General features: G+C 31.3%; 2 protein-coding genes across 3 annotated transcripts; one reads left to right on the top strand and one right to left on the bottom strand.

Moving 5' to 3' along the window:
• Positions 1 to 3383, top strand: LOC111886633 (uncharacterized). 2 transcript variants are annotated; one of them, XM_023882893.3, is made up of 7 exons: positions 1 to 213; positions 727 to 827; positions 1178 to 1255; positions 1350 to 1421; positions 1850 to 1947; positions 2248 to 2747; positions 2970 to 3383. In XM_023882893.3, exons 1-6 carry the CDS (start codon positions 190 to 192, stop codon positions 2745 to 2747), a joined length of 873 nt encoding a protein of 290 aa, XP_023738661.1. In that variant the 5' UTR covers positions 1 to 189; the 3' UTR covers positions 2970 to 3383. The 2 variants fall into 2 exon arrangements, with proteins under 2 accessions (XP_023738661.1, XP_023738665.1); XM_023882897.3 differs by having other exon boundaries at positions 722 to 827.
• A 271-nt stretch (positions 3384 to 3654) lies between these two features.
• Positions 3655 to 9078, bottom strand: LOC111886437 (proline-rich receptor-like protein kinase PERK3). Its single transcript, XM_023882684.2, has 8 exons — positions 8973 to 9078; positions 7767 to 8366; positions 7334 to 7357; positions 6419 to 6868; positions 5689 to 5804; positions 5310 to 5570; positions 4928 to 5128; positions 3655 to 3947 (listed from the first exon to the last, which is right to left on the bottom strand). Exons 1-8 carry the CDS (start codon positions 9076 to 9078, stop codon positions 3879 to 3881), a joined length of 1827 nt encoding a protein of 608 aa, XP_023738452.1. The 3' UTR covers positions 3655 to 3878.
• Positions 9079 to 25492: the final 16414 nt, after the last annotated feature.

The raw sequence follows: 25492 nt of genomic DNA, 5'->3' as shown, positions 1-25492 counted from the left end.
CACGTGAAAAGACCCGAATAGAAATCGCCAAATCCCAACATGCCAAGTTGAACAAAAATCCTCTTTGCATAAATCAGTCAATCATACGCAACCCAGAAAAAACCCCAAACCAAAAATCGCAGAAATTCGATTAATACAAATCTAGGGTTTCAGAAATCGCGAAGGGAATTCCTGTTTGTTGCTTCCAACATGAGTCTCACCCAATTTTCAATGGTAAAGCGTTCTTGTTTATGTTTCTCCCTTGTAGATGCTGATGCTAATCCTCCCGATATGTTAATATTCTATGCTGTAGTTTGCAGGGGAGTGTATATTGAATATTCAACTGGAATCTTTCCTTTTGCTCATTGAATTGCATTCCTTTATACTACGCTATGTATGAAACTTCATAATTCTTTTCTTAAGGATGTGAATTATGATTCATGAACGTATGCACGATTAAGCAAGTTTCAAATATGCGTTTGAGTTGTCTAAAATGGCAAGAGGAAACTTTAATTACCTGGATTTCAAGGATATCAGTATGAGAATCAATATCTACATGAGACCCAAACCAATTAGGGTGTGCAATATTTTAGTTAGAACCATTGAGGAAGCTTTCTTCTTCACATTACTTTTCTATTTTTGTTACATAACATTAGTAAAATTTGATCTAATTATTACATATATTAAAACCCAAAATCTGTTGTTCTGATATGTTTGTCTGCTTGAACTACATAACAAAAAGTGCAGGTTGAAGAATTAGCTTTTCTAGTAAAAGACAATCTTCCTTGCAAGCATCTTGTTCTATCAATGGAAGATATGCTAGTTGATTTCCTTCAAGATGATACGAGGTTTGTTTGCTTCTTTTTAAAGAGTAAAACTCAGATCTCCTTGAAATACACTTCAAATTGGCAAATGTCAAGACTTTTCAATTCAAATTCTTTTTCCTCTTTTACTTATTGTTTCCCTACATTTTCCTTTTCTCAAAAGATTATTCCAACATAATTTAACTTAACAAAATCTTATTTTTTCAACGTTTGATTACAAATTCTGTTGGTTAAAACTAAATAAAAGCCATGTAATTGTGATATGAGTCAAGGCTTTTTCTTGCATTTTACCCTTTTGAGTAATTTTACATCATTCTAAACTTCATCCTAATAAATAAAAAGATTTATTTTCACAATTTGTCGATGTATTGCAGCTTAGATGAAGAGCTAGAGTTGCAGCCAATGAATCCCTACAATCGTCTTCTCTTACATCGCCTTGCTGATATTTTTGGGTATCTTTCTTTTCATTATTTTATATAATTTATTGTTATCACTTCTTAAAATGTTACTTATCATCTTAAAAAAACCTCATCTTTTTGTTGCAAGATTTTCTCACCAATCTATAGGTGAAGGAGATGAAAGACATCTTGTTTTAAAGCGTTGTGAGGACACATCAATGTATGTCTACATCACTAATTTTTAACAGTTTTTTTTTTTTATTTTGATCACTTTAACCAAAATATAGTGAATGTTATGTATTATTCCCAAAATTAACCGAGGGCAAATTTGTAAATAGTCATGACATTGTGGGAGTTAAAAAGATGTGAATGCCCTCCTCATCTTCATAGTAAACTATCTCTGAGGTAGAAAAAGGCGAGACATGGACTTGTTCTAGATCGCCCGTTTGTGCAAAAGACTAACATACCCTCCTCATCCTGATCATTTAAAGTAGCTTTTGAAAGCATGTCGAGTAGTGTCATGTCATTTGAAATTCTAACCAATAAACACAAGTTCAAGATTATGATGAGAGACTTTTCTCATTATTCTCTCTTAAAATACCCTCTAGATCTCCCGTCTGTGCAAAAGACTAAAATACCCTCTTGCAGGCCTTCCATTCTTGTTTCAGATATGTTATGGGAGCATGATGAATACCAATCTCCAATCACATCACAACTCTTATCAAGACGAGAAGATGGTTCTCCCGGTATTTTTATTTATTTTATTTTTATTTTTTCTTCCCAAACAGACAGCCTTGTACTGTGTTTGACATGCATTGGACTGAGACTGATGTCAATGAAACAAAAATTGCAACTACAAGACAAAATTGCACCTTTTTGTATTCCACGAAGTAGGGATTGAAAATTGCTCTCAATCTATTGTTTGTGAAAAAGACGAAAATGCCCTTGTCAATGTCATCACATAAAATATCCATAACAAGCTTGTTCAATCCACTCTACTCCTGCAACTTTCATAAGTATGAAATTGATTATTCTTATTCTCTCAGGGACAAAAGTGGAAACTTTATCTTTAGCTCATGTATCTCTAGAGGACAGAGAGGCAGCTTACCTGGCAGCCCGAAACCGTATTTTCTCAACAGAAGATGATGACGTGGCATCACTTGATAAAAATAGGCCTCGAAATAATCCGATTGTTGCTCGACGTATGATCGCACATGCACTTGGTCAAAGAGTCAAACAATCTAATCAAGAAGGGTTGAAAAGTCAAAAGGGTGGTCAAAGTCAAACCGTTGGTCCAAGTTTGCAATTACAAACTCGTCCGAAGTCAAACGGTCAAAGTCAAACTAAGATATATTCGAATAAGAAGGTGCCTCAACAAAATACCGAAAATACCCTTTCGAGTGCAAGAAAATGTGAAAATCTAAAAGAGGAACATATTGGGGCTGCAAAACGGATGTTTGCTCATGCCTTGAGAATGCATAACACAAAAGATAATGTAGTTTCAAAGGGTACCCAAATCAAGCAAAATGACAATCTTACCCCTTAGGTACTTTTCCCTTTTTGACTTAATGGACTTAATTGAGACATGTATATATGAGTGTTTCTTTTTGGCTTAATGCATAAAGCCATAAAGAACAACCTAATACTAAAAATAGTCTTTTAAGTCTAAAAAATATAGCAATATATTATCTTACCTTTAATTTCTTTTTATTACAACATTGCTATTTCTTCTATCACTTGCATTCTAACTAAATTGTTCCATGTAAAGGTTAGGGCATTTCAAACTTGAAACAAACAAAAGGAAAATAGAATGTTTTTGATGATTCCTCTATTCATAGAAGACGTATTACAACAAGATATAACCACAAGATCTTCCTCTAAAATCATGTGAAAAAAGAAGGTGAAATTTGGGAAGTGGATCTTTCAATGTTGAAGAGAAATTTGCAAATGATGTCTTGACTCTTGATGTAGGGGCTTTGGAAAATGGTGAATATTTGCAAGAAAAAAAATTTCCCTCTTTTTGTGTTCAATTTTAGCAATGTTTTTAAGCTAAGTTTTTGTAATGATGTTATGGTGAAAAGAGGGTGAACTTAATGTCCTTTGTATAATACAAGATGTGCATGTGAAATTGAAGATGGAATTTGCCTTCTCTTTAATATTTTTTGCTAGATTTGAAATTGAAGTTGGTGCCTTTTTTCCAATGATTTTGGTTATGGACGAAATAGTTTTATCATTTAAATTTGAATGTAATAGCTTTATGCATTTAGGAGTGTGTTCCATTGGTGTAACTAGTTTAAGTGTTTCATGTAAGAGGATAACAATCTTTAGGTCTAATTTTTTAAATGATTGCTTTAAAGTATTCAAGAAAATCACAACATACTTGATGAAATGGAAGTAAAAAATAAATAAGCCTCATTTCTCTTTCTTTATTTAGATGTTTTTTTACATAGAAGTAAAAAAGAAACACTCATAGTTTACATAAAAACAAAAATATCACCTAAATATACATTGTGTTTATCTCAATCCATGTTATAAAACACCATTTGGAATCATAGCAACCTCATTATGTACATAAGAAAAACTTATTCCTAATCACCACCTTAGAGTACTTTGTCTTGTAAATATACTTATAGAAAACAATCTTGATTTTGGCTCTTAAGCTTCACTTCTCCTCATCTCAAAGTGGAATCACTTGCACATCCAATGATTTTATTGTTGTGAACGTCTTCATCTCCCTCTTTGCTCGCTACATTAAACCCGAATGGTTAATTTTTTCTTATTAATGCATTATAATTAAACAAATCTACCAAATTATAGTGTTGTACTTGAAAAAGAAATTCGTGTTTGGGCATAATAGTTTAAAAAGTCTACCTACTTATAGCAATGAAAATTTTCACTTGCTTTATAGTGTACGTGAATAAATAAAAACGGTAATAAGCAAAATATGGCAAATTATAGAAAAACCATTATATTTCGGACAATTTTGCAGTCTAATAATTTATTATGTATTTTTTTGCAATCAAATATTTTTTTTAGATTAACCATTTTGATCTTTAATAAACATATAAAAATGGTTAATCTGGAAAAATACCTAAGACACGTGACATAAAAAAAATCACAATATAATAAAATTACCGTGAAACATGATATAACAATTTAAAATGGTTAATTTGGAAAAATGATGGAGACTTATATGGTTTTACTGAGAAAAAAATAAAGTATTACATGTTAAATTGCAAAAACACCCAAATTGTAATATAATGGTTTTTTGCAATGTATTTGAGAATTTTATGATTTGATTGAAAAATAAATAAATAAATAAAGTACTAGTGGTTAAACTGCATAACATCCCTTCATAATAAAATGTTTTATTTTTACTTTTTTTTTAAAAAAAAAATTTTCCTTGAGACTTTTATGTTTTGATTGGAAAAAATTAAAATAATAGTGGTTAAACTGCAAAACTATCCATTATCCATCGTAACATTTTTTTTTTTTTTTTTAAATTTGTCCAGCAAATCAATGAAAGTATATCGATTTTTCTTGCATGCGACAAATACATCACAATGTTCCTAAAGGTGATACTTGATATCTTATCTCACTTACACATTGTCACATTCTTATAAAAAATGATATTGATGATACTAATATTGTTATAAAATTATACTAATATTATTATTATAAATAATAATTTAAAAAAAAAAAAAAAACACGAAAGTCATTACTTACAATATCGGCGGCTGTGTTTTGCCATGCTTTATCCATTTCCCCAAACACAATATCTATTGTTGGCCTACCTTTACTTGATTTAGCAACACATAAAACCGCGATTTGTAGTATGGCTTCAAAATCGACCATGTTTAGATTCCCATTTAATCTAGGATCTTCAATATCAGTCAATGGGCGTCTTCCGATGCTCACATCTTTTGCCTTTTAAAAAAATTAAAATTAAAATAACAACGTAATATAATTGGAAAATTTTTTCAATGTACTTTCGTTTATTTGTTCATTATCCTATTATCCTACTTTCAAATTTTTCTTATTTCAATAATTTTCATTGTTAAAATTTTTAGAATCTTTATCGAAAACAAATCAACAATAGTGTCACTACCTTTCTTGTAAGTTGGTCTCTTGCTTCAAGATCAAGTTCAATAACTTTTTGACCCGAAAGAAGTTGAAGGGCCACAATACCAAAACTATAAATATCACTAGCACATGTTAATTTAGCATTGCTCATATATTCGGGATCCATATACCCAATTGTACCCCTAACATCTGTAAAAACTTTGCTTTCTTCCATCCCCAAAACTTTTGCCAATCCAAAATCTGAAAGCTTCGGTTCTAAATTCTCCGTAAGAAGAATGTTCGTAAGCTACGAAGAAAAAAATTATATGTTTTGAGTGTTTTACAAATTTTGATTATTTAATGAATATATAAATTAGGTTTCCTCAATGAAAAAAAAAAAAAACTAAGTATGAGAATTAGATTACTTTAATGTCTCTATGAACAATGCATCCATCTATGTAATGGTGGAGAAATCGTATTGCAAGTGCACAATCTCTTAGAATCTTGACTCTTTTTTCCCATGGTAGAACACTATCCCTTCCTATAAAAGAAATTAAATATGGAAGTAAGTATAGATTAGTCCACTTAGGTTTTATTTATGACATGAAATAGGATTTTGATTCAGACAAAATGGTAAAATGATCATTTATTCTCGCTCATTAAGTCCAAAAAAAAAAAAAAATTATTTGTTCATACAGCCCTATCTATCGAAAATTTTATACACACAGCAACGACAACATCTTTGTCGGAAAATTAAAATTTTTTTGGTGGGGGCCACTCATAAAGCAAATTTACGAAACAAAAATTATTTTGCAATTTTTTTTTTCTTTTTAAAAAAAAAAAGACTATCATTTGTAATAATGTTCAAAAGATGGTCATGACATAACCTTTCCACTTTTGGTCATTTTAGCAATTAGCCTCCATTTTTTTTCAAAGAAGTTTGGAGTCGACTAAAAAGACATCTAATTTTAACATATACATCAAAATTAATTTTTGAAATATTTTTATTGGTTAAAAGTGTATTATTTTTTTGAAATATGTGATTATAAATAGTTAATTATAGGTTATTTTTTTATAAAAATATCAATAGTATGTCTAAGAAATGTCTTATTAGCAGTACCCATACTTTTTAAACATTATAAAAAAAATCCTTACGCAAAAGATGATGTGCAAGATTTCCCTCAGGACAATACTCATAAACCAAATACTGTTCCCCATCTTCAATACAACAACCAAACAAACACACAAGATTCGGGTGTCGAATCCTAGAAAGTCCTTCAACTTCTCGTGTAAAAGAATCCGAATTATTTCCATTACTTATTTGTTTAACAGCAACCGCTTGTCCACTTGGCAAAATCCCTTTATAAACTTCACCTGCACTTCCCCTACCAAGACACTTTTTTTCCTCTGAATAATTTATCGCGTGGTCTATTTCAGCTTTTGAGAATCGATATAATCCCGACCATGTTGTTGGGATTTCTTTCGTGTGTAATTGTGAGGATTTGTTTTCTTGTTTTTTTCGTGTTACGTATTTTACAAGCATGATAACAAGTGTTAGACCCATGCTAGCGAGAATTATGCCTAATAATGTCTGGAAAATCGAATCTGAGAAAATATAAAAGAAAAAGTTATTTGAATGATAGTAAAATGAGTAAATTATTGAAATCGTCCCTAACTTTTTTTTTGCACTCAGATCATCCCTGTTGTTTGATTTTGTTGCGTTTTTCGTCCTTATGGTTTGGTCAAAATTACACGTTTGGTCCCTAACTTTATGTATGTATGAGACGAAAAACGCAACAAAATCAAACCACAAGGACGATCCGAGTGCAAAAAAAAAAATTAAGGACCAAACGTGTAATTTTGAACAAACCATAAAGACCATTTCAGTAATTTATTCTAATAAAATATTGTAATTTATTCTAGGAAAATATTGTACTTTTTTTTTATGTGGGATTGATTAGACATATGATGTGATTAGTATCTAATGTACAAGAGAATAAAATGTTTAAGGTACTAAGTTGACAATATGTGAAACTTGGTTACTTTTTAGTGAAAACCGAAGTGACTTACGTTTGAGTTTGATGTAGCCTGGATCTGTGACAAAAAGAAGACAAGAAAAGAAATCCAAAATCGTTAGTTGTTTGAATGTTTGACAGATTTTGATAATTTTAAGGAACTTTGGCCTAATTTAAATATATAAACTTTTTTTTATCGACTATAATAATACTTTCATATTGTTTATCAATAAATTAAGTAAATTTGTTATTGTAATTCCAAGATTCTTTTTCCCAATTGAAATATAGTCATTTTCATAGAATAATCTAATTATATTATAGCCAAAAACTGATTATCAGCATAGTTAAACAATCAAATTTATACCCATTGTTTGTAGTTTTAAAAGCATAGAAATCGATAAAGATGTTATATTTATTAAATTAACAGATAATTTTGAATTTTTGTGTATTGATAATCTGCGTAGAAGAAGCTATGAAGAAATTGTTACCATGAACATCCAATATACGCAAACACCCATAGAAATCATCAACAGCAGCTAACGAGCTCTCATTCCATCTCTCGGAAGCAAGAGCAGTGACAACAGCAACTCCACAAATTTCGATCTCCGTTTGATTCCCGCTCACTCCCAAATTCCTCGACAACGAATCCCTCGCCTTCAACACTTCACGACTGCAATTCCTACAGATCTCATCAAACGAAGCTGCTGATTGCTCAAATTGACCGCAGGTTGCAGCCGCATCATTGAAGCTCTGATCCTTCTTGAGATCGGAGACGGAAACCCCTGAACAATGCATCGCCTCTTTGAAGAAATTTTTGAAGTTACAGTCATCGAAATTGACGGATTCCTGTTGGGTTTTGAAGATTGATGGGTTGTTACAGTGTGACCATTGATTGGAATCGGGGAAAATTGAGGGGTTTGATGAATTGGAAGATAATCGAGCGAGGGATTTTGAGATTAGGGTTAGAGGGGATTGGCAACAAAGGGTTGTTGGGAGAATTCCCCATGCTTTGATTTTGAGTTGCAGTTCAGGGCTTATGCAGTCTCCGTTTGGTTGATAGGGTAGTGATGTGAAGTTCAATACACATCCTGCAAATTACAAATTTGTAATATTTCGATAAAAAAAAAATTATTTAAAATTAATCAAATTTTTAAGAAAGATATAAAGTAGTATTTTTGTATTTTCTTTACAAAAAAAACATTATAATTTACATGTTGTAGTTAAATATTTGATTATAATTCTTGAATGTTACAATCATTTGTTACATAACAACACATGGTATATTGAACATTCTAAAAAATCATTGACACTCCCTAAAAATATGTTTATATATCCATATTATTTTTGTATTCCACTTTAATTGAACTTTTTATATTATTTACTCCGATAACATAGTGTTTTTACTGGTAAGTTTATTCTTTTATAATTTAGTTTAAAGAATGTTAAGGTTGATTTTCTACTATTAATATTATGTATGTTGAGAATCTAGGAAGATAATATTCAAAACTCCATTGGTATATATCATATACATAGATCTATAGCCAATCGATTTTATCATCATCTTTTGTGTAAATAAGAGTACGTGAGTGGTTAACTATTATCTATTTTTAGAGAAAACCGATGGAATTAAAGATAATATGGAAGATTAGTAGGTATTTTCTTGAAATGGATATATGTAAGGTTGAAAATAATACCTGCATCATCTCCATGTGTAGGTGAAACATATAATTGGAACAAGAAAATTGATATATACAAGAAGAAGAAAGAGAGGCCCTTCAAACATTGCAATGTTTTATCCATCATGAGAGGTAAACAAAGTCTTCATGTTTAAATGGTTGTATATATAGAGGTGAAAGAGATTGGATATTCTTAGGGAATTTGTGAATTCTTTATGTGTAATTTTGTAATATTTAATTGTTTTTAATGAATTAGAAAGTTGTATATTTTTATTAAGTCATGATAAAATTCTATCAGAAAGAATGAAAATACACAACTCGAATGTGTTGAATTGAATGAGGTCGGTTGACAAAGGAGTGAAGTTGTTTATATCGGCATGTGAAGTGTCAAAGGTGAAATTCAAATTGTTTTTTCGTGTTATTTCTGTAATAGAGATAAGAAGATTTATATTTATTGATAGTAAACAAAATAATATCTTGTAAGATAGATTATAGACCTTTTATGCATTACAATATGCCTTCTATCAACTAACTACACAAATATTTCACAATAATACTTATACGATTTATTTCTGTATTTACATATCTCCCTACCTAATAAAAGAGTAACAAATTTGCCACGTGTTAAGCTTGAAATTAATTATTTGCCAATTGTCAGTCTTTGGTTTTTTTTTCATTAATTACATTTCCACTAATTTATTACAATAAATGTAATTTCAAACAATAATAATAATTAATATAATAATAATAAATAGATAAATAAATCTTAATTTTTGTAATCTTTTAATTTCTATCAAATATAATGAATTTCGGTTTACCCTTGATAATAATGTAATTATTGAAAAAGGGGCTGGTTCGTTCGTAAATTTGTAATATACGATTTATTTTTTTTGTTTTTTATTTATTTTAATGTTTCCAATAAAAAAACAAATAATATTATAAATCACTATCTTACCAAATAAAATATTTAATGTTATGTATACAAAAATATATATAATTACAAAAATATATATCTTAATTAATAATTTATTTACAATAATTGATTAGTAATTATAAGTTTTTTTTATAAATATTTAATTTATTTTATAACCGTGGTTCCCACATGTTATAACTTAGTTATTTAATATGCACGGGATAGGCCTATATGAGATTATAACTTTCCTACACCTGCATTTTGCTACTTTGTTTCTAATATATTTATGCCCTTCCATAAAAAAAGGTCTATATTGTTGCTACATTGAAAATTTGGGCCCTATTGTAACAACTTTTGAAAATACAAAGTTCTTTTAGTCATTTTATCTCCCTTAAAGTTGGAAATAAAATTGATAACCTATTATTTGTTGTATTAGATATATATTTTCATAATATAAGACATATTTAGTGTTTTGAGTGTGCCTTCACTTGGCATAGTTTTTTTAGACAAGATGATAATAAAAGTTTTAACCTTTTGGGTGTAAAATATCATGGAAAATACACAACATTTCTCTTTCTTTAATGAACATTTCACCATTTTCAACATATAAAGTAATCCGACTCGATCTTTATCAACATTACGTTTCTTTATGAATGAAACTTGCTAAATATAATTATTCAAGAACTGCCCTTAATATATTGCTATGAAATTGTGAAGAAGCATGTGATATGTACATCAAACATAGTGTTAATGAATTGTGTATGTAATAAAACTATATGGTTTTATCAATTTATGTAACAAAATATATTTGTACCAATTATACAATAATGTTTAATTCTACACAAAATTTGTAATAAAGTTGAAACATGTCAATATATATAATGAGAAATTCACTTCACACTGCATGTTTTACTAAAAATAATTGTAATTTTATTGTATCAACAAGTCACTAATCTTAGACATATGAGATACATTTTTACTTCGCATACTTTTATAATAAAAGTTGATTTAAAATATATTATTATTGTAATCATCTATGAAAAAGAAATAACAGAATATATAATCTTATCATTTGCATAGTGATTTAGCGGGGTTTACTAAATTAAGAAACTTAGGAATTCACTACCACCATCCTGTTCATATGCCAGCATATGCTCATATGGTTGATTGGTTTCTTATACTTTTCCTCATTAAATAAATAATATAAATACATAAATGGTCCCTATAGTTTATAAAATAGACCAAATGTTAGTCTCTATCTGTTTTTTTTCGACATCTATCTGTTTTTTTTTTCGACACAGGAGTGAATGAGTGATTCCAAGATTGTGATATGAACCCACTTAATTGATTGTTACCAAGTTGATACATAGTGCAACTGATTATTTGGTTCTTTTTGCATCTCATGTCTCATGAGTATGTTAAATCTTTATGAATTATGCTTTTAATAAAACGAACACATAAAACTTTTCAAATTTGCATACATAACAAACATATATCGAGACCATTTCTTGCTCCATCTTTCTTAGTCGGGATGAATGTATTAAAACAGCAAAAGGGAATAGAAGAACTCAAAAGTGGTGAGCGAAAAACAACTACAATGTATATAAAGATGGTGAATAGTGTGGGGGCAAAATTGAAAATATCAAAAAAAAAAAAGACCTTTTAATTTTGAAACTGTTTATATATATATATATATATATATATATATATATATATATATATATATATATATATATATATATATATATATATATATATATATATATATATATATATATATATATATATATATATATATATATATATATATATATATATATATATATGAGATAAATATATCATCCAATTTGAAGTAAATATATCATCCATAACCACCCCAAAAACTTTTCTTGGCTCTGATACCATTTTATGGATGATATATTTACTTCAAATTGGATGATATATTTACTTCAAATTTATTTAATTTTGGTTTAGTATCCTATAAGAAATTTATAAGTTTTAATAAGCATGATTCAGAGACAAGACCAGTGATTGGTTGGATTAGCGTAAAGCGCACAGATAAGGACGTAAGTCGCGGTGCCGGACCACAATCATCGTCGGGACGATTCCCCTCTGCTCACCATTATTAAAACAAGTAAGTTTTCTTATAGAATTTTAAAACAAAATTAATTAAATATGAGTAAATTTTCAGGCATACTATCTAAAAAATATATTCCTGGTAAAAATATCAACAATGAACAAGATAATGATGATAATCAAATAAATTCTATTGAAGAAACCGTTAATAACATAGAACAAAGTTTGAATAATTGGACAATACCTAAAACTAATATTAATACAATATATAGAATAGGAACTTTTGATTATTTTCAAGGTTATTCTATTAAAATGACAGAACAAACTTTGTCTATTGGTCAAAACCAACAAAATTTACATTTGTTATCATCACGATCTATTTTAGAGCATAGAACGAAATATAAATTTTTACATGTCGGTTTGGTCCAAATTGCTATCAAGCCTCTATTTAGAATTGGAATAGATGCCCCTGTTCTTCTTATTCTAAGAGACAAGAGACATAAAGATTTTCAAAATTCTATTTTAGCTATGGCTGAAACGAATATTGCTAACGGACCTATTTATTTCAATTGTTATCCAAATTTTTCTGTAGGATTATTTGATAAAAATATTTTAGATACTTTGGTTTTAACTATAGAAACAAAAAATTTAGAATTTAAAGATGATACAAAGCCTTTAGCAATAATTTATCGTGTTTGTTACAAAACTATGACAACTACACTTGAACCAAAAACACGTTTATCAAGTCCTAGAAGTGAAACAATTATTTTTGAAGCAAATACTAACCATACCAAAGTTCATACACCGAAAAGATTAAAATGGTCTGATATAACTCAATCATGTAATTGGAACTTACAAAATGTTATTGATCCAAAACCATTAGACTCTTCAAAACAAATCTCAAATATTATTGAATATAATGATGGTTCTGTAGATATAAATTTTTCTTCCTTAAATATTTCATCATCCAGATTATCAACTTCTTTTATCACAGAAACAGGCTCTTCAAAATCTTCATTATTAAAGTCGAGATCTTTAAAACTAAAAACTGTTGACTATACTAATTCTATTCCCAAACCATTATATCAAGATGATCAAAATAGTGAAAATAGTCTTCCTAGTCCTACTAAATCAGATTTTATTGATGAACTTCAAAATTTTAAACAACAATTATGAGTTCTAAAATACAAATTAATTGTTCACAAAATAATAAGCTTTGGGCTAATATGTTAAAAAGGCATTGGAAGATAAATTCTAATATATGCAAAACCATTCAACATTTAGAACAAACTATAACTCATGAAAATTATAATTTATACAAAATACCTCCATATACTAATAAATATAATAAACAAATAGAAAAAATTTCTAGGCTAAAGATAGGCATAAAAAAATATGAAAAATCAAGAAGTCATAATTTAGAATCGATAAAGCATATTTCCTCAATCCTAACAAAAACAACCTGTTAAAATGAAATTCTCGAATTTAGAATATCAAGTTGATTTTGATTACTTAAAAGATATTGAATATTATAAAGATTATAACCATAAAAAAAGAGTTTGGCATGAAGAAAATTTTTCATACTACTTAAGATTTCTCCATTTAGGCCTTTGGGAAGATTATGTTTTATCAAATAAAATTCATTCTCCTTTTTTTCAATGGTTTGAATTAATTTATGCCCCTAAACATAAAATAAATTACCCATTTAAAAATGATTCTATCACTCCTATTTTTGAGAAAAAATATAAAGATATTATTTCTAATAAAGAAATTATTGCTAATTTTCCACCAAAAGGAGAAATTATTATTAACGATATGTTTATTGCAACTCCTTTAGTTCAAGCCTCAAACCAATTAACTACCGAAAAGGGTCTTCAAAAAATTATTTACCAAAATAATTATGCAAATGAAACCTTATCTAGTATTACCGAGCATTTAGTTAAAATTGAAGAAAAATTTTTCAAAGATAAAATCGTTAACAAGCATGATATGGCAAGCACTAGTAATTTAAGTTTTGTTCCTTGCCAAATCGATGGTAATTTAATATATATATATATATATATATATATATGATGAATCTTTGAATTTGCAAAATGGATTTATTTATCTTAATTTAATAATACATATAACAAAAGAAAATATATAATAAAATGAAACCTACAAAAAAATAAAATAAAAGAGTGTTTGGTCATATCATAATTACTTAACATTTATTATGATAATGACCTAAAAGACTAATATATTTTTCAATTTGTACATATCTGGTCATTGATTTTTTTTTCGTTCATTTACCCCTTCAACTTGTTTAACTGTATATATTCAGTCATTATGACCGGCTACTTCAGGTAAGCAAGAAAAAATGACTTAATAAGATAATATATTTCTTATTTTGTACACATTTAGTCCTTAGTATCTTTTATACATTCAGTCATTAATATTTTTTTGTTGAAAAATAAGGTTTTATTGTAATAGGGTAATATATTTCTTACTTTGTACACATTTAGTCCTTAATAAATTTTTGTCGCAAAATAAGTTCTTGTTTTTCTACACATTTTGTACTTATGGTTGGTTTCTTTAGGGTTTTCTCTAATGACATCCTACGTTGTACAACTATTAATAAGGTGTTCAGAGCTATTGATGCTTATGGCACAACACGACCTCGGCTGCTTGGTTGCTTAGGTTTTGTGTTCTGAACATTGTAACTTCTTAATATGATCTCAGATTTAAACAGTCTTTATATACATGCGTTTATATTTGAGTCTACTAAAATTTTCGTTTAGCCCATTAAAAAGTAATATATTTTTACTTACAATTTGTATATCCATGCATTCATATATACATACATAAGAAACGTGTGGATATAAAAATTGTAAGTAAAACATGTTACTTTTTAACGAGAGTAATTTAAACGACAGTTGTAATAGACACAAATATGAACATGTAGATATAAAGATAGTTAAAATCCGACGTTCAAAACACAAGACCTAAGCCAAACTACAAGACCTAAGCAACCAAGAAGTCGAGACCGCATTGTGCCATAAGCATCAACAACTCCGACCACATTATTAATTATTGTACAACATAGGTTGCCGTGAGAAAACCCTAAAAACCGGTCATAAGTACAAAATATATAGAAAAACAACAAATACTTATTTTGCAACAAAAAAAATATTAAGGAATAAATGTGCAAAAAATATTAAGAAATAAATTTGTACAAAGTGAGAAATATATTACCCTTTTAAGTCATTTTTTCTGGCTTACTTGGAGTAGCCGGTCATAAGGACTAAATGTGTACAGTCAAACAAGTTGAAAGGATAAATGTGAACGGAAAAAAACTCAATGACCAAACGTGTACAAATCAAAAAGTATATTATCCTCTTAAGTCATTATCCCTTTCTAATAATATTAGTAAAAACAACCGTGCAAGATTTTGAACTTACAAGGACTATATATGTCAAAAAAAAGTAATAGTTACTATATTTGGTCTACTTTGTAAATGTAGGGACCATTTGTGTACTTTTATCTAAATTTAAAAAAATTTAATAAATTTCAAGAGTAAATTACACGAATGTTCCCTATGGTTTAGGATAATTTATGTGTTTGGTCCCTAACTTATGTTTTTAACTCGGAAGGTCCCTAACTTAATTTATTTAAATAATCACACCCTCAACCCCACCCCCTCACCTTAGCTTACCTATCCCACCGTTTTTCCCTATTTAAATAATAGTCTTTTTAGATAAGACATAGACCAAGCGCGTAACAAAAACAAACAATTGGCACCAAGCGCGTAACAAAAACAAATAGCAGACATTCCGAGTTAAAAAAATAAGTTATGGACCAAACGCACAAATCACCCCAAACCATAGGGACCATTCGTGTAATTTACTCAAATATCAATTTGGTCCTTATAGTTTGTAAGGGTATAGCAGTATATGAGTAGTCACCCGAAGATAAAAAAAAACCTTATAAACACGCCCTTGAAAGCTACATGTATATTCCATCACATTATGCTCTTGGATTTAGAGAATTATGTTCTTGGATTTGGAGAAAAAAAGAAAAGATTGACAAAATATATGAAAGGACACATTAGGGGAAGAAAACCATAACAATTTTATAAGTTCTCAAGTAAATTTTAATTGACTTTCATGTTTTTTATTTAGATGGAGATATATAAAATTAACTTCTTACAAGTTATATGATACATGTGTAGACTATTTCTTAAATCAGAGTAATATTGCCTATTGGGGGAATTATACTAATTAACTTTCATGCTTGTGATTTAGATGGAGATACTTGAAGGAGATTGTCAATCATCTTGTAAATGTAATATTGCCTATTGGTGGGAAATATGCTAATGAGACTTTTATAAAATTTACAAAGTGAAATCCCTAATATAAATATTTCAATGAGACAAAATAGAAATATTATATCCAACCATACAATTATTTATACAAGCAAATATAAGTTAAAAGAAGAAAATAACCAAAGAGCTTCTAGCCCAACAGTATCTGGTGTTGCCTTCTTTCCTTGAGGTCGAGGGTTCAATTCCACGGTGGACATAGGTGGAATAATTTAGGAGTGCTTTAGTATATATTTGTATTTGCTGTTCCAAAAAAAAGGAAAAGAAAAAGAAAAAAAATTTCAAACCGAACACCAAGATTTAACAAGTTTCACCCGTTATCGCTATGTCCTTACTTTAGTTAATCCGTCAAACAAATCTGTTGTACAAATAAATCTTTATAGTAGAGATCAAACCATATTACAAAAGTCACACCTGGTAAATCAAACTTATTAGCAATTAGTTTTGTAAATTCAGCATTCAAGTGAAGCATTCAAGTGAGAGAATCCACCCATAATTACATTGTGAAGAAATGATCCACCAAAGGTTAGGGTGTTATGGTTTACCTAAATTTTTTAATAATAAAATGATTTTAAATAAAAAAATGATTAAAAATGTTTAAACAAAAGATTTATGTAAATATGATATTTTCAAAGTTTACTTGGGATATATATGATATCCAGATATTAGATAGGAAAAAATATAATATTTTGCTTATTATTTAGCGAATATATGAAATTCTTCTTCTACCATTTAATGGATAAATTAAGAGAACATTGAAAGTACTTAAAGTAACGTTTGATATATGAGACTCAATGAGACAAAGTCACAAAACTGGACCAGACCGAGCATAACTCGACTAATTTATCATATATCGTTTGGTAAGCGTTGGGCATGGTGGAAGTGGAACTAGGGATGGAAATTTCACCCGACCCAATGGGGAACCCAGTTGACCCGCCCCAATCGGGGACGAGTATTCCCCGCCAAAACGGGTACCGGGGATCCCCATTATGTTAAAACCGGGGATGGGGTCGGGGCTGGGTATAACAATCACCAACCCGCCCCGCCACAACTTTGATGACTATATATATATATATATATATATATATATATATATATATATATATATATATATATATATATATATCACTTATTGGATTTGAATTAAATCATGTAAAATGAATTGATCTATATTAGACCATCACAGATATATTCTATATATCAAATTATGTTCCCAATTCCAAGAGTTTGCTAATCTTCACTTCGTTCGACGATCTGTATACCAAATCGCACTTTTCGTTTTGATGCTTGTTAAACTGTATGATTGATGTAAATAGAATCTGATTATGACATCTAGTTTTGATCGCTTATTAAACTTGGTATTTTTGTGTAAGTTTAGTTTATTATGTTGATAGATTAGGGATGGACTGAGGAAAAACCCAAAATACAAAGGGGGAAGAGACTTAATTCCTCACGTCCGTCGGGGTCGGGGATGGGGATGGGGATGGGGATAGAGATGGTCAACCCCTCCCCAAACCCACCCCATTTCCATCCCTAGGTGGAACACTATATTAAAATTATCATTATTATTGTGTTTGATATTATCTTATTTTTACATAGATTGTTTATAATATTTGTATTTACAAAATGATTATAAACAATACCTCATATATATATATATATAAAAGTATGTTCATACGAAAACATAAATATCTTGCGAAAACACAAAAACATATTTTATCTTATAAAAATCAAACACAAGTACCATAAAAGTTAAATTTATTAGCAATAAATTAAAGATAATTAGTTTACATTGGAATTATCACTCTTTTTGTTAATTGAGGATCTATTTCTTATTCTTCATTTTTTTTGCGTATTTTACTATTCAATTGATGTTAGATTGTTATTTGTTTCGTCAATTGATACTTATTATCTTCTATTTCTACTTTCTTACAAATTGATCTTCTAATACACATTTTTTTGTCAGAGTAATACTAACTAAATAAAGATGTAGATATGGTGGTGCTCCAGAGGTATGTACCAGTGCTATTGACATGAAGTACATTGTCATTTGGTGTATTTTCCATATTTAGATGGTAAATGTAGTGAATGGCACTATACTTTGAATTTACATGTTTTTTTCCTACTTTTTGTATTATTTCTTTTGATTTTTCTTTTCCAAAAACCTAACTACATTGTCATTAGGTGCATTTTCCATTTTTGGAGTAAAATACCCTAAATAGCAATGTAGTTTGCATTTATACCTATTTTTTTGTTTTTGTTTTTTTAAACAGTTTCTTTTAATTTCTTTACCATAAAACCAAAATACATTGTCATTTGGTTCATTTTCTATATTTTGGTTATAAATGTAGTAAAGAGCACTGTACTTTCAATTTAAAGTTTTTTCCTTTTTTTTTTTTTAAATTGAGTTGATTTTTTTTACCAAAAAAAGAAACACTAAATCACAATGTACTTTGAGTTCACACATTTTGGTTTTTGTTTCAGCAAATTATTTGATTTTTTTATCAAAAACCAAAGCACATTGCTATTTCTTGCATTTTTTCATATTTAGTTTGTATATGTACTAAATAGCAATGTACTTTGACCTTACATCTTTTTGTTCCTCTTTTTTTATATAGATTAGAGACACAACAATGAATGGTATTTATCTCATGCTTATTCATATTAGATAGACATTTTAAACTTTTGGCTCAAAATAACACAAACATAACTGTTAGATTAGATGTCTAAGCTTATAACTATAATTGGTATGTACTTGACCCGATAGTAGCATGGTCCTTTTGGGTTGACTTCATCATAGCAACTTGACTGGATGAATTATGCAGAAAGAGGTTAATTTTGATTTATTAGTATATTATAGGAATAATATATTAATTGAGAAATCATATTATTTAATTAGTATTGGTCAGAAATTAATTTGGAATTAATTTGGTGATTAAAAGAGGATATTTAAATTAAGGGGACTGGTAGTGCAATTATATGATAGTTGTAAAGTTGGGCTTTTGGATCCCTAAGAAGGGATTGACGAAATCCTATGTGTAGCCCACATAGATTTCGTCCATAAGAGGCCTTCTGGAAGGATATATTGGATTGCTTAAGCCTTAAGCAAAGAATTAGGGTTTCAGTCAAATACCTAATTGCTCAGCTATATAAGGAACCCCTAGGACTCCCAAAATCAGCCACTTGCTTCCAAGAGAATACCCTAGCCGATTTTGAGCCTCCAACCTCTCTCATATTCTTCCAACTTGCTACTTGGTGTTTGTGATCCATTTGAGGTGCAACATTTGAGGCACTAAGCTCTTGAAGGTCAAGATTAATCAAGCTACAAGAAAAGGTATTCATCTATCCTTGTTTTATCTTACAAATTCTGAAAATTGTATGCTAGTTAGGGTTCATGATTTGGATAACTTAATTTGCATGTATAACTTGAGAAAAACATAGATCCGAAGCATTAGGGTTGCATGTACACCATAAGAATATTATAGTGCTCAAAACCCATCAGTGGTATCAGAGCTTAGGCTGTTTTTCTATTGTATTTGATGCCATGGTTGATTATTCAAAGCTAAAAGAAATCAATTTCTGCCCTCTGACAGATGAACTCGACGAGTGCAAAGCATGACTTGACGAGTTGACTCGTCTGACTATAGGATTTTCGGAATTTAAGCCTAAATTAGATTTGGATAATTACCATAAACTATTTTTACTGTCAAAATCCGATTTTTCTATTATGGTAATGGATATCCTAATCTAATTGGAAGATAATGGTCAAAATTTAAGATAATTACTAGATTATATGATAAACTAATTATTTGTAAATTTTGAATTTTAATTATCTTGTAAAATAAAATTGGATTAGGTCAAATTTAGATAACGGTAAAATTATATGATTATTTTAATTGTTTTAAATTTGATCTAGTATGTTTTGAAAAGTTTCATAACTTTCCCTCAAGTTTTGGAATTTAAAATTTGATTAAAAAGTATTTAATTTTCAAATATTAAATTCTAAACCCTAGTGTTTTAAAAGTTTAAAATACAACTCTTATACTATTTTAATATTGAAAGCTTAATACTTATATATGTATAAGATGAGTCAGTCTTACCGTTAGTAGACCTTATTCACGAAGCTGGTTTATAAGGGGTGTTTACGAGCGGCCTATAAAATGACCGTCATTGGGTATCCACTCTTACCCACCGCACTCTTGACTAGTAGAGGGTCGTTAGACGAATGGCTAGGATATGTCAACTAATTCCTCATTAATAAGTATAATGATTATTATAAAGTAACCAAATATTTTCGTAAATTCCCAATCATAGTTACTTTAGGCAAAATGTGAAAATGATGTTATTCCATGAAATTGCACTTTGCACCTTGCCAAGTCGTTAGTGGAGCGTGTGTAGTTAACCGACACACTAACTTGGACTAACAAGGGTCGAAAAAGGTGGCTCGATGTTTATCATAGATCAATGGAGCGTGTGTGGTTAACCGTAACATTGATTAGGTGATAAATGACATCGAGAGTACCAAGCACATTTGCATGGTTATTCACACCTTGTTTGTGATCCTCGGTATCCCAGTCACATACTTGAAGGGCATAATCGAGATTAAATATGCCATTGAAAAGTTTAATGAATCTCAAAGAATCTAGGAATTTCAATTCATTTAAAACCTAATGTTCATTTTCATTTTTCATGGTGGAAATTGGTAAATCGTCATTTACCTACCTTCAAATATTTTGCAATTGGATTACGGCATCCCTCTTCCGAATTGTTGAATATTGTGTTGGGTCCTAGCCTTAATATTTCATTTGGGTGTTGTATTAAGGAATTTTATCTAATCTAAACTTTGTCTCTTTTCTTTTCAGATGTCAGGATCGAACTCCTCGAACCCACTTTCTCTCTTGGGCATTTGTGGGAGGGTCACATTTGATGGATCCAACTTTAACGATCGGTTTTGCCATATCCGCATGGCCCTAAGGTATGAGGACAAGGAAGAGATTCTCGACAAAGAGCTCGTCGAGATCAACGAAACTATTGCTACTCCCGAAGAAATCACCAATTATAGGGCTCAATGCAAATAGGCGACAAAGGTGTCATGCATCATGGTAGCCACTATGACTCCCGAGCTTCAAAAGTTCTACGAGGACTATTGGCCTTATGACATGCACCAAGATTTGATGGAAAAGTACCATCAAAGTGCATGCCAAGAGAGGTACGAAATAGTTGCCTCATAAATAACAACCAAAATGAAGGATGGAGAGTCCATCATAACCCATTTGCAAAGAATGCAAAGATACGTGGATCGTTTGCTCAAGTTGAATGTCAACTTCGATGAAGAGTTGGGCATTGATATTATCCTCCACTCTTTACCTCCTTGTTATGAACAGTTCAATATGACTTATCATATGAACAAGGATGAGGTGACCTCGAGCAAACTTCAAGGGTTGTTAAGAACTGTTGAAACCAGCTTGAAAGGCAAAGTTGTCGTATCAACTCCTACTGCTGTTATCCCTGTCTTGGCAATTGGACAAGGAAAGCGTAAGAAGAGGAAAGCTCCTTCTAAGAGCCACAAGGGAAAGTCTCGTGATGGTTCTTCTTCAAGTGGAAGCAAAGGTGGTTATGCTGCTCCTTCATCTAATCCAAAAGATGTAGAGTGATTCTACTGTCACGATAAAGGGCATTGGAAACGAAGCTGCCCGAAGTATCTGCATGACATCAAGGATGGGAAGATAAATCCAACCTTCCCAAGTATTTACACTATTCAATCTAATAACTCATCACATGCTAGTTCTTGGGTCCTTGACACAGGGTGTGGTTTTCACATTTCTCTGATTTGCATGGTCTAAGAAGAAGTAGGGATGTAGAGCATGGGAAGATGAACTTGATCATGGGGAATAGGAAAGCGTCGCCTGTTACCAAGATTGGAGTTTATTCTTTAGTGCTTAGTAGTGGGTTAGGTTTAGAGTTGAATAATTGTTTCTACTCATCAGAGATGACGAGGAATATTATTTCATTTCATGGTTTGTATAAACAAGGTTTTAGATTTTCGTTTAATAATGAAATTGGTTCTATTAATGCTTTCTATAATGGTACTTTCTATTTTGAAGCATTGCCTTGTAATGGTATATATGAAACTATGATGGTTGTAGACAACTTAGGAAATAATATATTGAATATTGATTCGTCCAATGGTTTGGACAAGGCGTGCATATGGCATTTTCGTCTTGGACATGTTAACAAGAAGCGCATAGCCCAACTCCAAAAGGATGGAGTTTGGAGTCATTTGACCTTAGGTCCGATGACACGTGCGAATCTTGTTTACTTGGAAAGATGACTAAGTCACCCTTCACTGGTACTTGTGAAAGGGGTGAGGGATTGTTGGATCTCATATACACCGATGTGTGTGGGCCTTTTAGATCCACCACAAGGGATGCAAACCGCTTCTATGTGACTTTTACCGACAATTATAGTAGATATGGGTATATCTACTTAATCAAGCACAAGTCAGAAACCTTTGAAAATTTCAAATAGTTTAAGCAAGAAGTGGAGAATCAATTGGGCAGGAAGATAAAGATGCTCCGATACGATCGAGGTGGTAAGTATCTTAGTATCTAGTTCCACGACTATCTTAAGGAATGTGAAATTGTTTCACAATTGATGCCATCTAGGACACCACAGCTCAATGGTGTAGTTGAGAGGTGCAATCAAACCTTGTTGGACATGGTTCGTTCCATGATGAGTCGAACTTCATTACCTATCCCATTTTGGGGGTATTCCTTAGAGACTGCCGCCTATATCCTTAATCTAGTCCCAACTAAGAAGGTTGCCAAAACACCTCACGAGATGTGGACAGGGAAGGTTCCCTCGTTGGCATATATCAAGGTTTGGGGTTGCGAGGCTTTCGTAACACAAGAGACTCACGATAATCTTGTACCACAGTGAGTGGTGTATTTTTATTGGCTATCTACAAAAGTCCTTTGGATATCTCTTTTACAGACCGGGTGATAATGTTGTCTTCGTTGCGAGAAGAGGGTTTTCCGAGAGAGAGAGAGAGAGAGAGAGAGAAAGAGAGAGAGTGAGAGAGAGAACTCATATGCCAAGAGGACAGTGGGAGGCAAATTGATCTTGAAGAGCTTCAGGAATCAAGTGATGAAGGAACCTCAAACACTAGGGCTCAACCTGAGGAGGAAACTCCTGTTGAACCATGGACGAGTCCTTACCTCTTAGACGTTCCATTAGAGTTAGTGTTCCACCCGTGTTATATGGTTTCCATATAACTACTGTGTAACATCCCAAAATTCAAGGCTAAAAATTTCATTTTTAAATAAGTTATTATAAAACCATAAGTAATAAAACATCCATAATAACATCTCATGTCAAAAACTAAAGTAGAAATAATCAAAACATGTTGTCATAAAACAATATTAGAGTGTAATCCCCAAGATCTCATATGCGGAAATATAGTGTGATGCGCTGCGATCGAGCCAACTCCTTTCCTTTGAAAATGAAGTACCTAAAACGAAAACTGAAAACCGTAAGCGCAAAGCTTAGTGAGTTCCCCCATCATACCACATACCATATAAAAACATAATTCCTATCATATCTGGGTGCTGGCCTCCCCTTCGGTATCTTTCAACCGGTAACTGCCTAACATATCTGGGTGCTGGCCTCCCATTCGGTATCTTTCAACCGATAACTGCCTAGCATATATGGGTGTTGGCCTCCCCTTCGGTATCTTTCAACCGGTAACTACCTAGCATATATGGGTGCTGCCCTCCCCTTCGATATCTTTCAACCGGTAACTACCTAACATATATGGGTGCTAGCCTCCCCTTCGGTATCTTTCAACCGGTAACTGGGGACTATTTCACCCCTACCACTACCATATAATAACATAACACATATATCATAAACTGTCTAACATAACTGGGTACTAACTACCCCTTCGGTCCTTTTGACCGGTACTGGGGTCTAGCCTACCCCCTCCTATCACATAACACAAAACATCATAGCATACTAGCACATAATCATAACAGATAGCGACATACCAGATAATTATCACAAAGACAATTATCTCTACTATAACTCTTACTAGTAGGTCGACATTGTGGCCTTAGACCCACTTCTACTGGAAGGTAACTCACCTCACACTGCTGAAGTCCCGTAGACACAAACCCAACTGCTGGTTGACAGATTCTCGAACTATCAATATCATGCATCACCCAATTAATAGTTGCGTCCCAACACAAAATCATAAGTCCATGCTTGGGGTAAAAGACTACGTTACTCCCATCTTAGCTTGATTCAAGCTCAAGGTCCAATCCAACGGCCTAAAGGTAAATATGTGAATCAAGGCCCAACATATGGCCCAATTTTCCAAATTGGGCCTAAAACCTCTACATGGTCTCACGCTAAGGCCCAACCATTTATTCTAGTCCAACCTTTGACATTCAACTGGCCCAATATCATATAATCATTAAGGCCCAAAACTATGGCCCAATTTTCCAAATTGGGCCCACACCCTCATATGGTCCTTACCCTAAAGCCCATCTAAATATTTTGGTCCATTGATTGATCTTGGATGGCCCATTATTAGCCCAAACATCAAAGCCCAATAGAAAGGCCCAACTTAAGGCCCAAGTGAAATTAAGGTCTCACATAAATGACGATTAGGGTTAAGTGTCCCTACTTAACCCATTAAGGACTTAATCCATTAAGTCCCACATGGCCTTAGGTTAATTTGCAATGATTATTAATTAATAATTTAAGTTCATTAATTGATTCTGATGCGGTCCCGATAAATCCCAAATTAGGGTTTCATGGCATTAGGGTTTTCCAAACCCTAATTAGGGTTTCCAACCCATCTTATCCCAATAGGCCCAATAGCTAGGTCCTTTGGTCAATTAGGGTTCATTAGGCCCATTAGGGCTTCATTGGGCCCATTATGGTTTCAAGCATCCCAACCAAATCAACAGAACAAGGCAAAGCACATCGCCACCCAACATGGTGGCCGGTGGCAGCAGGAGGCGGCAGCCACCACCTCACGGTGGTGGTTAGGGTCTCTTTCATTATTCTTTTGGCTTTTACAATTTTTACAATGAATTCCCAAAATAACACACACACACACACTACACTAAAATAAACACGTACACACGTACCCACCCTTGTGGTGGCCGACGGTGACATGTGGCG

Source organism: Lactuca sativa, chromosome 2, assembly GCF_002870075.4.
Source record: "Lactuca sativa cultivar Salinas chromosome 2, Lsat_Salinas_v11, whole genome shotgun sequence".
NCBI lineage: Eukaryota > Viridiplantae > Streptophyta > Magnoliopsida > Asterales > Asteraceae > Lactuca > Lactuca sativa.
Note: the sequence above shows the minus strand (reverse complement) of the source record. Positions and strands in the feature narration are given on the sequence as shown.

Bases quoted from the DNA above. Each gene is read 5' to 3' on its own strand.
- LOC111886437 (XM_023882684.2), bottom strand. From the start codon at position 9,078: ATGGATAAAACATTGCAATGTTTGAAGGGCCTCTCTTTCTTCTTCTTG. The intron at 6,869-7,333 runs GTAAGTCACTTC...ATATTTTCTCAG, and splicing joins AGGCTACATCAAACTCAAAC to ATTCGATTTTCCAGACATTA. The intron at 3,948-4,927 runs GTAAGTAATGAC...GGTTTAATGTAG, and splicing joins AAAACACAGCCGCCGATATT to CGAGCAAAGAGGGAGATGAA.
- LOC111886633 (XM_023882893.3), top strand. From the start codon at position 190: ATGAGTCTCACCCAATTTTCAATG. The intron at 214-726 runs GTAAAGCGTTCT...CAAAAAGTGCAG, and splicing joins GTCTCACCCAATTTTCAATG to GTTGAAGAATTAGCTTTTCT. The intron at 1,948-2,247 runs GTATTTTTATTT...TTATTCTCTCAG, and splicing joins ACGAGAAGATGGTTCTCCCG to GGACAAAAGTGGAAACTTTA.